Source organism: Naumovozyma castellii, chromosome 3 (assembly GCF_000237345.1).
Source record: "Naumovozyma castellii chromosome 3, complete genome".
NCBI lineage: Eukaryota > Fungi > Ascomycota > Saccharomycetes > Saccharomycetales > Saccharomycetaceae > Naumovozyma > Naumovozyma castellii.
In genome coordinates, this window is record NC_016493.1 from 1210312 (window position 1) to 1225260 (window position 14949).

Sequence of the window (14949 nt, forward strand, 5' to 3'; positions counted from 1 at the left end):
GTAAGACCACCTAAGCTAGTGGTTTGTGTCCTTAATCGGTGGATTGTCGTGTGCTACTGGAACATCTTGAAGGGTGGCAAATCTATATAATCAACCCTTTGGACATCTAACCTCGGCGGCAAAGAAAACTAAAAAGTAAAAAATTAGTTACCCGCTCTTGCTAAAGTAAGCCATTCGAACCTTTTGGGAAGCGGATTTCCCCATTTCAATAATGGATCTTTTTCATTGGCGGAGAGACAAATAGCGCTTAATGCCCTCTCGGTGTTTCGGAATTCGCATTTCCCCTGCTAGCCAATGTCGGTTGTGCAATCTGATATATAACGGATCGGTCGACTAGGATGCTTCTTGTGTTTTTACCTCTATTTCCTCCTAAAGTCTAGATGAAGTGCTCGAGCAACTTTACAATTTGTACAGAGACAGTTATTAAACAATGAACGGTTTACTCCTAAGAAGAAACGTATTTAATAGATTAACAATTGGCGTCAGGGGGCTCGCTTCCACTACCCAGGCCACACAACCTAGAATGAAGACTTTCAAGGTTTATAGATGGAATCCTGATCAACCAACTGAAAAACCACATTTGCAATCTTTCCAAGTGGATTTAAATAGTTGTGGCCCCATGGTCTTGGATGCTCTTTTAAAGATTAAGAATGAACAAGATTCCACTTTGACCTTTAGAAGATCATGTAGAGAAGGTATTTGTGGGTCATGTGCTATGAATATTGGTGGTAGAAATACATTGGCTTGTCTTTGTAAGATTGATCAAAATGAATCCAAACAATTGAAAATCTATCCATTACCTCACATGTACGTTGTTAAAGATTTAGTCCCTGATTTGACCAATTTCTACCAACAGTACAAATCCATTCAACCTTATCTTCAAAGATCTTCTTATCCTGAAGATGGGAAGGAAGTCTTACAATCTATCGAAGATCGTAAGAAATTGAATGGGTTATATGAATGTATCTTATGTGCTTGTTGCTCCACTTCGTGTCCTTCATATTGGTGGAACCAAGAAGAATATTTGGGTCCTGCTGTCCTAATGCAAGCATACCGTTGGTTGATAGATTCAAGAGATCAAGCTACTAAGGCAAGAAAGACAATGTTGGAAAATTCAATGTCCCTTTATAGATGTCATACCATTATGAATTGTACAAAGACTTGTCCAAAGGGTTTGAATCCAGGTTTTGCCATTGCTAAGATTAAGAAGAGCTTGGCTATGATGTGATCTTTCTCCAACTACCGGAACCTATTAACCAACTCATATTTATTTATCCCTCTTTTTAATGAGGGAACATGTGTTTATTTATTTTTATACCCCCCTTTACTTTAGGAGGGTATAGATTATATATTTATTTATCGATTTATTTATTTACATAAAAAGTTTTTTAAAAGACTTATTAGATTTATGATAATGCTTTCCCTGTATTCTGTATTTTCTGACACTGTTTCTCTCAACTATGTGTTGTTTTGTTTTTTGGGGTTAGCAACGTCGCGCTACTTCTGACTTTCTTTGAATGAAAATCTAGCTTTAACGTTAACGTTAACCCACATTCAAAAATGAAGCACAAACAAAAAAAGTAAGTCAATTCCTATCAGCAATCAACCAACAATCATGTCCAATGGGAAGGGTTCGTTTGTTACCATCAGGGGTCAAATAATCTCTCTAGAATCAAAAACAGAATCGCTCTTATCTCGTTATTCAACATTTGCACAAACAACCAGCTCACAAGCATCACAAGAAGAAAAATCTCTGGATACTCAGATTGAACAAAAACTATTCAAGAGGCAAGAAATAGTGGATTCTCTAAATGGCATAATCGAATCCAATCCAAATATTTCATCTTCAAAATTATCTCAATTGCAACGTCATAAGGAGGTATTACAAGATCATTGGAAGAACTTCCGTAATATTAGATCTTCCATTCAACAAGAACGCAATAGATTGAACTTATTGTTCAGTGTTAAGAACGATATTGCCCAACATAGTAACAATAATTTGACAAATGAAGATGAAAACGAATACATTCAAAATGAATCAAGAAGGATTGATCAGTCACATAATATGATGGATAGACTGATTATGCAGGCAGTAGAAACGAGGGAGAGTTTTATGAACCAATCACATTTGTTGCATAATGCAAATAATAGAATCTTACAAACTTTACAAAGAGTCCCAGGTTTAAACCAAGTGATCTCGAAGATTAACACAAGAAGAAAGAAAAATGCTGTTATATTGGCTACTGTGACAACTCTATGTATACTATTCCTATTCTTTACTTGGTAATTGTGTATTGTACATACGTTTAGAGACAAATAATTATCATTTCCCAACCCTCAATTTATGAAAGATGTCGTATAGTATACAAAAAAATTAATTCAATCCATGCTTTTCCTCATCAGAGTAACCCAAGGGAGCCCATAGGTAAGATGACTTTAAATATGGAACTACTCTAATAATTGTTTGGGTAATTTATTAATTTTTAATATCTTTTTTAAATATTTCAAAATTTCATTCTCAGTTATAAATAATAAAATACAAAATAAACAATTATTAAATTCTCATTATTTTAACTTAGTCCACAGCCTTCTGTCCAAAAACATTAAATAAACTTTATTAGTTGGTACTTCACTTCTAGCTAGAGAGTGAAGTTTGTTTTTGAGTCGAGAGAAAACCTTCTTGAAAATTTGAATTATTTTCTTGGATTCCTTCGCCATTTGGGTTAGTAACTTCTGCGTATTCAACAATTGAACCAATTTTCTTCTTTTCTCTTTTTTTCAACTGGATGATCCTAAATTTTGAAAATACTTGACAATATGTTTTGAATGGCCAATTGACTGGTGATTCTTGCCCTTGGAAAATAAATAAATCATATATCAAACTCCCCGTCACTGCCCCAAGAATGGGAGCCACCAGTGGAACCCAAAAAAAATAATTATGGTCATTCCATAGTAGGGCTTTGTTGAATCCTAAAACATGGAGGGTTAATCTTGGTCCTAAGTCCCGAGCTAGATTCATGGCCGTCCCCGTTTGATAGCCCATCGAACTCATTATTCCAAAGATTAGAAGGAAAAGCCACATTGGAAACAAATCGGTGGAGGCCTTATTATATTGATTTGTCATCGAAAATATTCCAAGTTGTAGTATGGCACCACTTATAAATTCAGAGATAAATTGTCTTCGGATAGATAAAAATGGTCTGGGAAACACACAAAACATTGAAGCAACAATTTCATTATCCTTCCAATCAACATAAGCAAACTCTATAACTGGTTGATAATACATGAAAATGACTAACGCTCCTGTAAAGGCGCCCAATAGTTGAGCAAAAATATAACCTGGAACTTTTTTCAAAGGAAACTTTCTAAATATTGTACTGCAAATTGTTATCGACGGGTTCATATGAGCTCCTGAAATGGATGCTCCCCCTGCTGCAAAATACCCAAGAACAACTGCGGAAGCCCAACCTAGAGCAATATTGACATATGTTCCATTAGGAGTTCTTAAATTGACCGACCCCAAGGTTTCAATCATTGATGGCAGTGCCATATAGTCTTCACCTGTCTTATTGCTAGCAGGATTTATGGCTTTTTTAAACAGCTGCTCTTCAATTTTACTAGAAGCTAGAACTTGACAGACGACCCCACTTCCAAACATTATCATAACCATTGTACCTAAAAATTCTGCTAATATCTCCTTTAAATATAAATTCCTAAAACGACACCAAAAATTACCTTGGTTTGCCAAATTTAAAACAGCAGCATCTTGATCTTCTTCTTTTATTGGATGAGTATTTTGTATCGAAAGTGTGTTTGGATCGCTACTAATCAAGTATTCATCTGAAAACATGCTTGTAGTTTGACAATTTGATAAAAGAGAAGCACCTAATATTTTAAAATCCTGTTTGGAATCATATTTATCCAACTCCACCGACTGCATTTCTAGATCGTAATTTTCATTTTTTACAGTAAATTCTTTACAATCAGGCATTGTCCATTGATTATTATCAGTTTCTTTTGGAATATCCATTGTCAACTTGGAAGCTTCCCAAATAATTGCAAACGATCGAGGAGTGATAACAATACTCTACACATTGGTAAAATGGGAGAAGCCTTTTTTTACCTACTCGTTCAATGGAAAAAAAGGCAATGCATGAGCATTGATAGGCTTTAGCTGAAATTTCAGTGGAAAGTGTCAGATGCTTCGGAGTTTTAGGGGACCTTTCAATTACTGAACCGGGAACCTAACAGAATGACCATTTACCTTTTTTGAATACGGGGTTTTCTTAGAAATAAAAAGTACCCGTCTCAGACATCGCTTGTTTTTCGCCCCGTGGACATAGCGGAGAGTTTGCTCCGCCGTGAACTGGAGGTTATAGATCACCTTTTCCCCCCATACCTTTTCACCTTTCTCATCTGAAGAAAAAGGTTGCAAAATTCAGATATATAAGGACACACCATCTCCCCATTCTCTCTCATTAACAATCTTTCTATGATTCCATGTCCCATTGGCTTTCTTTTGCTAGAACAACCTCCCTACTATTTCGATCAAAGCCAATAAGAATAAACTTTACCAAATCTAAAAACAATCGTCTATTAATGACTCTATCCAAAGGAACTCAAGAAAAAATTCGCACCGCCTCCAATGATGGGGACTATATTCCGTTAATTGCCTCTATTGATGTGGGGACTACCTCGTCGAGAGCCATTCTTTTCAACAAGATGGGCCAAGAGATTGAAAAGCATCAGATAGAATATTCAACTTCGGCATCGAAGGGTAAGTATTCAGTGCTAGGTAAGAGAAGATTTTCAGATGAAAGTAATGAAACAACGGAAGTACCATCAAATAAACCTTCCACCATCTTTTCTGCTGAAGGTGTTACCATTAGACAAACTCCAAATCTGGAAATTGAAGACTTATTACTCAATCAATCAGCGTCCACCACTGCCGCTCACCTCTCGATGTCTGGCCCTACTTTGGAATTTCCCAAGCCGGGTTGGATTCAGTGTAATCCTATGGCATTATTGGCTAACGTAGTTCAGTGTCTAGGTTCCACTTTAGTATCACTATCTGACTTGAATAAGGATCGTATCAAGAAATCATTCCCTCCTTACAAAATAGGTTGCATCGGAATTACCAACATGAGAGAAACAACCTTAGTCTGGTCAAAATCTACCGGGCTACCAATTATTAATTATGGTATTGTATGGAATGATACTAGAAATTTACCTTTAATAAGAACACTACAGGAAACTGTTTCCAATGAAACTGCAAAGAAGATAACTAAAAAGACTGGTCTTCCATTATTTTCCACTTATTTTTCCTGCTCAAAACTGAAGTGGCTATTGGAAAACGAACCACTTGTACAAAAGGCTTATCAAGAGAAAGACTTGATGTTTGGTACTGTTGATACATGGTTACTCTATAACCTGACAGTTGAAAAGGCCTTTGTTTCCGATATTACAAATGCATCAAGAACTGGGTTTATGGATTTGAATTCCTTGGACTACGATGATGAACTATTATCCTTTTGGAGGATTGATCCAAAACTTGTTCATTTACCCAAAATTGTTTCATGTTCCGAATATTATGGACAATTAACTATCCCAGAATTTACCAAAAATTTGTTGTCAACTGAGATTTGGGAAGAATTGAATAGATTTAAGAATTCCAGGGTTCCAATCCAAGGCTGCATCGGTGATCAAAGCGCATCATTAGTGGGACAGTTGGCATTTAAGACAGGCTCTGCCAAATGTACATATGGTACTGGCTGTTTCCTATTATATAATACTGGTACCGAAAAAATGATCTCTGAACATGGGGCTCTAACAACACCAGCATATTGGTTCCCAAATTCCACGGAACAACCTGAACCTCATTTTGCATTAGAGGGTTCCATTGCAGTTGGTGGGTCTGTAGTTCAGTGGTTACGTGATAATTTAAGATTAATTCCTAAATCGGAACATATTGGTCCCTTAGCATCCAGAGTTCGTGATTCAGGCGGTGTTGTATTTGTCCCTGCATTTAATGGATTATTTGCTCCATATTGGGATCCTGATACAAGGGCTACAATCATGGGTATCTCTCAATCTACCACTGCATCCCATATTGCTAGAGCTGCCATTGAAGGTGTTTGTTTCCAAGTTCGAGCCATATTGAAGGCCATGGGGTCTGATGAAGTATATGGGGATTCAGCCTACGAGAAGAAGAACTTGGCAACTTTGGCAGTTGATGGAGGAATGTCCAAATCAAATGAAGTGATGCAAATTCAGGCTGATATTTTAGGTCCTTGCATTAAACTAAGAAGGTCACCCATTGTTGAATGTACTGCACTAGGTGCTGCTATTGCTGCAAATATGGCATATAAGAAGGAAGCCGAAAGAATCCTATGGAAAGATTTGAATGACGTTAAGAAATGGATTATGTATAATGGATACGACAAAGATGAAGGTATGCCTACAATAATGCATGACAATTTAGCAGTCTTTAAAAGCAGTATTGATGATGCGGAAAGAAGGAAGCATTGGAAATTATGGCAAGTCGCTGTAAAGAGATCCAGAGGATGGTTAACAGACGTTGATGGGGAACACGAGGACGTCCTAGAACCATAACTTTAATTCTTGTTACACGTTTGATAATATTCTTTGGCACATTTATTTTTTTAACCTAAACGTTTGTAATATCTAATATATATTTTTTAATAATGAATAATGACTGACCTGCCGTTTCATGACTAGTTGACTAGTTCAAAATATCAAGACTGTTCTGAAAAATGTACGGATGTTAAAATATTTAGTTCTCTCAAAAAGATATGGCAAGACTTTTTTTTGATCAAAAAAATCGCGCTTTGACCGACGCCAAAAAAAATCAAGTTGCCAACTTTATATAAAAAGATTCATCCAATTAACAATTTCAACATCGTTGCAAGAATTCTTTTAACTTCAAAAAAAATCAAAATCACACATTAACTTCATAATGGCTCCAGGTAAGAAAATTGCTCCAGCTCCATTCGGTGCTAAGTCCACCAAGTCTACTAAGGCTAAGAACCCATTGACCAACTCTACCCCAAAGAACTTTGGTATTGGCCAATCCATCCAACCAAAGAGAAACTTGTCTAGATACGTCAAATGGCCAGAATATGTCAGATTACAAAGACAAAAGAAGATCTTGTCCATTAGATTGAAGGTTCCTCCAACCATTGCTCAATTCCAATACACTTTGGACAGAAACACTGCTTCTGAAACTTTCAAGCTGTTCAACAAGTACAGACCAGAAACTGCTGCTGAAAAGAAGGAAAGATTGACTAAGGAAGCCGCTGCCATTGCTGAAGGTAAGACTAGACAAGAAGCTTCTCCAAAGCCATACGTTGTCAAGTACGGTTTGAACCATGTTGTCTCCTTGATTGAAAACAAGAAGGCTAAGTTGGTTTTGATCGCTAACGATGTCGACCCAATTGAATTGGTCATTTTCCTACCAGCTTTGTGTAAGAAGATGGGTGTTCCATATGCTATTGTCAAGGGTAAGGCTAGATTAGGTACTTTGGTTAACCAAAAGACCTCTGCCGTCGCTGCTTTAACCGAAGTTAAGGCTGAAGACGAAGCTGCTTTGGCTAAGTTGGTCTCCACCATTAACGCTAACTTCACTGACAAATACGATGATGTCAAGAAGCACTGGGGTGGTGGTATCATGGGTAACAAGGCTCAGGCCAAGATTGCCAAGAAAGCTAAGGCTTCTGAATCCGCTTAATTTTGATGGTTTCTACCATTTTGTACACCTATTTTAGATTTCTCAAAATTACGATTAGTTTTTTAACCTATTTGCATTTAGATGATTCTTTGTTGAAGCTCAATGGAATGGTTAGTGGTTTTTTCTTTCCCTTATAGGATACGTGTAATTTGAAATGATGTTAGTGGATATGAAGGTTGATATCCATATTGAAGTCATTTCAAAAGCCATGATCTTTTGAAGGGGAAAGAGCCACTAACCAAGCTTGAGTTACAGAAGTTTCATCTACTTAAAACATACTTTCGAAGAGACTAGATACTTTTTTGTATTTGGCAGTCTCTTTGATACTCTTGTCATTTTTATAATATTCAATCAATTGAAGACGATTTTATCAATTATTTCCGTTTGGGAGTTAATCCTAGTGACTTATTACAAATTCACGTTGAAACCATTTCTCTTGCAGTTCTGTGTGTTTCTCTTTCAGCTTTGGAAATAAAAGCTTTGTTCAAATGAGTACATTTGCTCAAGATTTTAAATCTAATTGCCCAAGTCTTGTTCTGTAGTTTTAATATTTTATTCATCTTAAAAAGTGCTGATTATGTAATGCTACCAAGTTTGCATTACCCGGCGTCCCCGCCATAAAAAATTCAGGAGGTCCTTTTTTGACGAAAGAAATTAAGAAAGAGAGGCAAAACTATGAATGGTAACTACCTTAAACTTACTCCCACTTTTTGTATTGGTAAGTGTTCACGCATAGAAACTATCCAATCACAGTGAAAATACCATCAAGTATATATAACCAACAACTGCAACTCAATCGTTGAAGAAGAAAGATAGAAATCGAAAATAAAAGAAAAGAAAAGAAGATAATCATGTCAACTACTGCTGCCGAAACAACCATCCCTGCCACCAATGTGGAGACTGGATCTGAAATCTCAGGCCCTGCTATTGTTACTGGACCTATTAGAACGTCCCATAATCCAGATACTACTGTCTTTATTGGTAATGTTGCTCATGAAACTACCAAGGAAGAACTGGAAAACGTCTTCGAAGCTGAATACCCAGATGTCAGAGTCGAGATGCCTGTAAAGGAACATACCGGTGCCCACGTCTCAGCTAGTAAGCATGCATTTGCCATTTTCCCAACAACTATCGATTTCGATGCCATTAAGGAAAAGTATGATACCACTACCCTTCATGAAAGAGAAATCCATATTAAGAGAGTAAGAAACCTTGAACCAAGAAGGGGTGGATTCAGAGGCGGAAGAGGCGGCTTCAGAGGTAGAGGTGCCTTCAGAGGTGGAAGAGGTGGTTTCAATGGAGGTGCATCTCGTCCATTCCAAAAGAAGGAAAAGATACCTTTGGATCAAATGGAGAGATCAAAGGATACTTTGTACGTGAATAACTTGCCATACAGTGCTACAAAAGAAGAATTGGCTGAATTATTTGGTACCAAACCAGAATTGGTCGTTCTCCCAAAAAGAAGAATGAGAGATGAAACTACAAAGAAAGTAGTCTTTTCAGAAACATTGAATAGAGGTATTGCATTTATTACTTTTGAAAATCTAAGTGGTGATATTGCCGATAAACGTGAAGAATTTCAAGGTAAGACTCTGGAGGAAAGAGAATTGGTTGTGGACGTTGCTGTTGTTAAACCAAAGCGTGAGGAACATGTTGAAGAAGCTCACCCTGATGCTGAGGAATCCCACGAGGAAGCACAAACTGAAAACGAATAGACAAATTAGAAATTCCTGGCTGTTTTCAATTCTGTATGTCCTATTTGAAAAAAACTTACTCTTTTTCTTAATCTTCTCTATAATCTGTAATTAATTAATTGAGCTTATAAATTTTGCTTCAATACATTAACCTTTTACTTGAATAAGATCGCAATTGTATAATAACTATTTTGATATTTATGGGTGCCGTTATTGTTCGCTGTGGCTTCTCAAAAAAAGTCTTAGGCGTAACGAACGCCAAAGAAAATTTCAAGGCTTCAAAGTAAATCTTGAACCGAAGACTTTCACTTTCACGTAATCGAACTTTGAATGAACAAAGGAGCATTGATACATAATCAATTGTTAATAAACCTATTTCCAATAAACACATATTAGAATTGTTCATTCTATCAATTTCAAAGCGCTAATGTCATTTTCAAGTAATTCTACTGGATCTTGCCCGTTTTGGAATTATGATGATATAACTGAATGTGGAAGAGCCAAATATATTGGTTTCGATCTCCCGCTTGTTATATCTATTTCCTCTTTATGTTTTGTAAGCTATAATGTGTGGTTTCACTTTCACAAGTATAACCAATTGCACATAAAGAAGCGATCCTTGGTCGATGAATTGTTATACAATGAAGTGGATCCCGATGAAAATGAAAGTCAGCCTCTGCTGTCTTCTGCAAGACCCAATGATGGGAGCTATACACAATCAGTAACAACAAACGATCTTTTACGAGAGAAACACTTTTCAATTGAAAATATTAAATTCCTTAAACTCGATGGTACTAAGCATGGAGAACCTCAAATTCTGCAGCGTTCATATAATGAAAAATTACGAACTACGGTAGAATTGCTACTGTTATTGGTTCAATGTGTATTGCACTTCTTTTTTCTACTTAAATTCTCAAAAAACGATTCTTTTGATCTCACTTTTAGAAATAATTTTACCAACGTCGTACTATGGTTAATTTTGGCAATCATCTGTACTGTTCGCTGGTTAAATATCAACGAAACCCTTTCAGAGATTACAAAGTATGCTGGAAATCTATGGTCAATATCGTTTACTTCCTATCTAATACTTTTTATCTCTACTACACTACCATTCCGTTCAATTTATATTCACCATATTGAAGATTTAGTCACCAAAAGATACTACCTTTCACAATTTTATGCTAACCTCTCTCTATTCTTGCTTCTATTTACATCCAAAGTAGGAAATAACCTACCCATAATTTACAAAACAGATGAGACAATCACACCATCACCAGAGCCAACATCCTCTGTTGCTACATTTATTAGCTGGAGTTGGATAGATCCTTTTGTTTGGAAAGCTCATAAAACCAGTCTCGAATTTAAAGATATTTGGGGATTAAAAATGGATGACTATTCAATCTTCGTTGTTAAAGGATTCAAACGTTTTATAAAGACAATGAACTCAAAGAAAACATTCACTTTCCAATTATTGAGTTTCTTTCTTAAATACTTCCTGTTACAAGGCTTTTGGGCATGTTTGGAGGCCAGTATAAGTTTCATCCCAACAATCCTTCTGAAGAGAATTTTAGAATACGTTGAAGATCAGTCATCTGCACCTTTGAATTTAGCTTGGTTTTACGTTAGCTGCATGTTTCTGTGTAGATTCCTAGTCGCAGTTTGTCAAGGACAAGCCCTATTTTTTGGTAGGAGAGTTTGTGTAAGAATGAGAAGTATTATTATCTCTGAAATCTACTCTAAGGCATTAAGAAGAAAAATAACTTCAAACTCTACTGAAAAGGAAGAAGAAGAAGAAAATCAAGCAGAAAATCATGAGAATCCATTGACTGCAATAGTAGAGGATGATGAACCGGAGAGACAAACGGTTGCTTCCCTAGATGAATCAAAGAAAAGTGCTAATTTAGGAGCCATTATCAACCTTATGGCTGTTGATGCATTTAAGGTATCAGAAATCTGTGGTTATTTGCACTTTTTTGTGGAGGCTGTTATTATGGTATTCGTAGCTATTACCCTTCTGTACAAATTACTGGGTTATGCTGCTTTTGTCGGTGCAGCTTTGATTATTGCATGTCTGCCATTGAATTTGAAGCTAGCGACGTTCCTAGGTAAGTTGCAAAAAGAGAGTCTAGGATTCACAGATAAACGTATCCAAAAATTAAATGAAACCTTGCAAGCTATACGTATTATCAAATTTTTTTCATGGGAAGACAACTTTTCTCGTGATATTAAAGAGGTACGAGAAAAAGAATTACATTTATTGTTGAAAAGATCTTTGATATGGGCATTTAGTTCCTTTGTTTGGTTTGTTACTCCTTCAATTGTGACAAGTGCCTCTTTTGCTTTCTATATTTATGTCCAGGGTGAAGTATTGACAACACCTGTGGCCTTTACTGCATTATCTCTATTCACTCTATTGAAAACGCCATTAGATCAACTCTCTAATATGATCAGCTTTGTAATTCAATCTAAAGTTTCGCTAGACAGAATACAAGACTTTTTAGGCGAACAGGATACTGATAAATATAATCAATTGACTATTGATAAACTGGGGAATAGAATTGCATTCAAGAATGTTACTGTAACTTGGGATAATGGCGAAGAGGATTTCAAATTAAGAGACCTTAATATCGAATTTAAACCTGGAGCATTAAATGTTGTAATAGGTCCAACAGGTTCAGGGAAGACGTCTTTATTATTAGCTTTACTTGGGGAAATGTGCTTGGAAAAGGGTGAAATAATTGTTCCGGCACTAAATCCAAGACAAGATCTAGTAATTGATAAATTTGGATTAACTAACTCTATTGCCTATTGTTCACAAGCGGCATGGTTGTTAAATGAGACAGTAAGAAATAACATTTTATTCAACTCTCCATATAATGAAGAAAGATATAATGCTGTTATAGATGCATGTGGATTGAGAAGAGATCTAAAAATTCTTAAAGCAAGTGATATGACGGAAATTGGTGAGAAAGGTATTACTTTATCCGGTGGCCAGAAGCAAAGAGTATCTCTAGCCAGGGCTTTATACTCAAATTCCAAACATGTTCTTCTAGATGATTGTTTAAGTGCAGTTGATTCACATACAGCCTTATGGATTTATGATAACTGTATCACAGGACCATTGATGAGTGGAAGGACCTGTATCCTTGTTTCTCATAACATTGCCTTAACCCTAAAGAATGCGGAACTTGTGGTAATCCTGGAAAATGGAAGAGTGAAAGACCAAGGAACACCACTTGTGTTGTTGAATAAAGGTTTACTTGGCGATGATGACTTAATCAAAAGCAACATCCTCTCCCGTACAAATTCTTCTGTAAATGTTGCCACCCCCTCGTCTACCAATTTGGTCACGTCGCAACAGCTACAAAAGAATGATATTGCTGACCCACAAGCTAACGAAGAACTTGCTAAGAATGGGAAACTGGTCGAAGAAGAAACAAAAGCTGAAGGGGTGGTTAGTATTCAAGTTTACAAATGGTATTTGACAATTTTTGGTGGTTGGAAAACCGTGTCTTTACTGGGATTAATTTTTATTACAACGCAAATGGTATTCATAGCTCAGTCGTGGTGGGTACGTGCCTGGGTTTCACGTTCATTAAAAGAGAATTTATCTGTTTTAACAAATGGAATCACTCAATTTAGTTTTCCTATCATAAACGCAGTCAATTTCAAATCAGTTATTGAATCTCAAAAGTCCTCAATTAACACTGTTCCAGACTATGAACGCAAACCTCATTCTACCTTTTACTATCTCTCCATTTATTTTCTTATTGGCCTTACACAGTCTTTATTAGCTGCTAGTAAATCTGTTCTAAATTTTGTTCTGGGAATTCGTGCCTCAAGAAAAATCTTTGAATCCTTATTATACAGAACACTACACGCTAAACTAGGATTCTTTGATGCGACTCCGATTGGGAGAATTATGAACCGTTTCTCAAAGGATATTGAATCTGTTGATCAAGAGTTAACACCATATTTGGAGGCTGCATTTTTCTGTCTTGTTCAATGTATTGCAACAATGGCTCTAATTACATTTATCACACCTCAGTTTCTCTCAGTGGCTATTCTTGTTGGTTGTTTGTACTACCTGGTAGGATATTTTTATATGGCAGCTTCACGTGAATTGAAAAGATTTGAATCCATAAGTAAATCTCCAATTTATCAACATTTTTCTGAAACCCTTGTCGGTGTTGCTACCATTCGTGCGTATGGTGATGAGAGCCGTTTCATGCTGGAAAATCTACATAAGATTGATGAGAATAATAAACCATTTTTCTATTTATGGGTATTCAACAGATGGTTATCCTTCAGGATCGATATGATCGGTGCCTTCGTAATATTTGGTGCTGGTGTCTTCATCTTAACAAATATCAAAAATATTGATTCGGGTATGGCTGGTATCTCTCTAACATATGCAATTTCCTTCACGGAAGGTGCATTATGGTTAGTTAGATTTTACGCTGATGTCGAAATGAACATGAATTCAGTTGAGCGGTTAAAGGAATATATGGAAATAGAACAAGAACCATATGATGAATATAAAGATACACTTCTTCACGATGAATGGCCAAGTAACGGTAAGATTGAAGTAAAGGATTTATCATTACGTTATGCACCAAATTTGCCTAAAGTTATTAAGAATGTTTCCTTTGTGGTTGAACCTAAAACTAAGATTGGGATTGTCGGTAGGACAGGTGCTGGTAAATCAACAATCATTACGGCTATGTTTAGATTCTTAAATCCTGAATCAGGTTATATCAAGATTGATGATGTAAACATTGCCTCGATAAATTTAACGAAATTACGTCGCTCCATCACAATCATCCCACAGGACCCAACGCTATTTACTGGTACGATAAAGTTAAACTTGGATCCTTATAATGAATTTACGGATGATGCCATATTTGAGGCATTAAAACGTGTAAATTTGGTTACAGAAGAAGAGTTACAAAATAATGGCACACAAACTGGTACTTCAGAGAATGCCAATAAATTCTTAAACTTGGAAAATGAAATAACTGAAGGTGGAAGTAATTTATCCCATGGTCAAAGACAATTAGTCTGTCTAGCCCGTTCTTTGTTGAGGAACCCCAAGATAATTTTGCTCGACGAAGCCACTGCTTCTATTGATTATGCTTCAGATGCTAAGATTCAAGAAACTATCAGGAAAGAATTTAGCCAAAGTACTATCCTAACTATTGCGCATAGATTAAGATCAGTCATTGATTATGACAAAATTATAGTCATGGATGCGGGTGAAGTAAAAGAATACGATCACCCATACTCATTACTACTAGATAAAAATAGTAATTTTTACAGTATGTGTGAGCAAAGTGGGGAATTAGAAACTCTTATTGAAATGGCTAAAGCAGCATTTGTGGAGAAATTGAATGCAAAATAATTAAATTTCTCCAATTTTATAGACTTAGTAAATAGAAATCGAAATTGAATATATTATTATTATTATCGAAATTTATGAAACATGAATATATAAGAGTATGCAGAGTA

General features: G+C 36.1%; 7 protein-coding genes across 7 annotated transcripts; 6 read left to right on the top strand and 1 right to left on the bottom strand.

Annotated features, from left to right (window-relative positions):
* Window positions 1-430: 430 nt before the first annotated feature.
* NCAS0C05870 (succinate dehydrogenase iron-sulfur subunit) lies at window positions 431-1228 on the top strand (the record flags this gene model as incomplete). Its single annotated transcript, XM_003675893.1, has 1 exon — window positions 431-1228. One exon carries the CDS (start codon window positions 431-433, stop codon window positions 1226-1228), a length of 798 nt encoding a protein of 265 aa, XP_003675941.1.
* Window positions 1229-1615: 387 nt separating this feature from the next.
* On the top strand, window positions 1616-2287 carry GOS1 (Gos1p; the record flags this gene model as incomplete). Its single annotated transcript, XM_003675894.1, has 1 exon — window positions 1616-2287. The coding sequence occupies one exon, from the start codon at window positions 1616-1618 to the stop codon at window positions 2285-2287; it is 672 nt and encodes a 223-aa protein (XP_003675942.1).
* Window positions 2288-2635: 348 nt separating this feature from the next.
* Window positions 2636-4030, bottom strand: NCAS0C05890 (MIP/aquaporin family protein; the record flags this gene model as incomplete). Its single annotated transcript, XM_003675895.1, has 1 exon — window positions 2636-4030. One exon carries the CDS (start codon window positions 4028-4030, stop codon window positions 2636-2638), a length of 1395 nt encoding a protein of 464 aa, XP_003675943.1.
* Window positions 4031-4500: 470 nt separating this feature from the next.
* GUT1 (glycerol kinase) lies at window positions 4501-6612 on the top strand (the record flags this gene model as incomplete). Its single annotated transcript, XM_003675896.1, has 1 exon — window positions 4501-6612. One exon carries the CDS (start codon window positions 4501-4503, stop codon window positions 6610-6612), a length of 2112 nt encoding a protein of 703 aa, XP_003675944.1.
* Window positions 6613-6976: 364 nt separating this feature from the next.
* Window positions 6977-7747, top strand: RPL8A (60S ribosomal protein eL8; the record flags this gene model as incomplete). Its single annotated transcript, XM_003675897.1, has 1 exon — window positions 6977-7747. One exon carries the CDS (start codon window positions 6977-6979, stop codon window positions 7745-7747), a length of 771 nt encoding a protein of 256 aa, XP_003675945.1.
* An 851-nt stretch (window positions 7748-8598) lies between these two features.
* Window positions 8599-9462, top strand: SBP1 (Sbp1p; the record flags this gene model as incomplete). The annotated part of the gene is made up of 1 exon (XM_003675898.1): window positions 8599-9462. One exon carries the CDS (start codon window positions 8599-8601, stop codon window positions 9460-9462), a length of 864 nt encoding a protein of 287 aa, XP_003675946.1.
* A 406-nt stretch (window positions 9463-9868) lies between these two features.
* Window positions 9869-14842, top strand: VMR1 (putative ATP-binding cassette multidrug transporter VMR1; the record flags this gene model as incomplete). The annotated part of the gene is made up of 1 exon (XM_003675899.1): window positions 9869-14842. The coding sequence occupies one exon, from the start codon at window positions 9869-9871 to the stop codon at window positions 14840-14842; it is 4974 nt and encodes a 1657-aa protein (XP_003675947.1).
* Window positions 14843-14949: the final 107 nt, after the last annotated feature.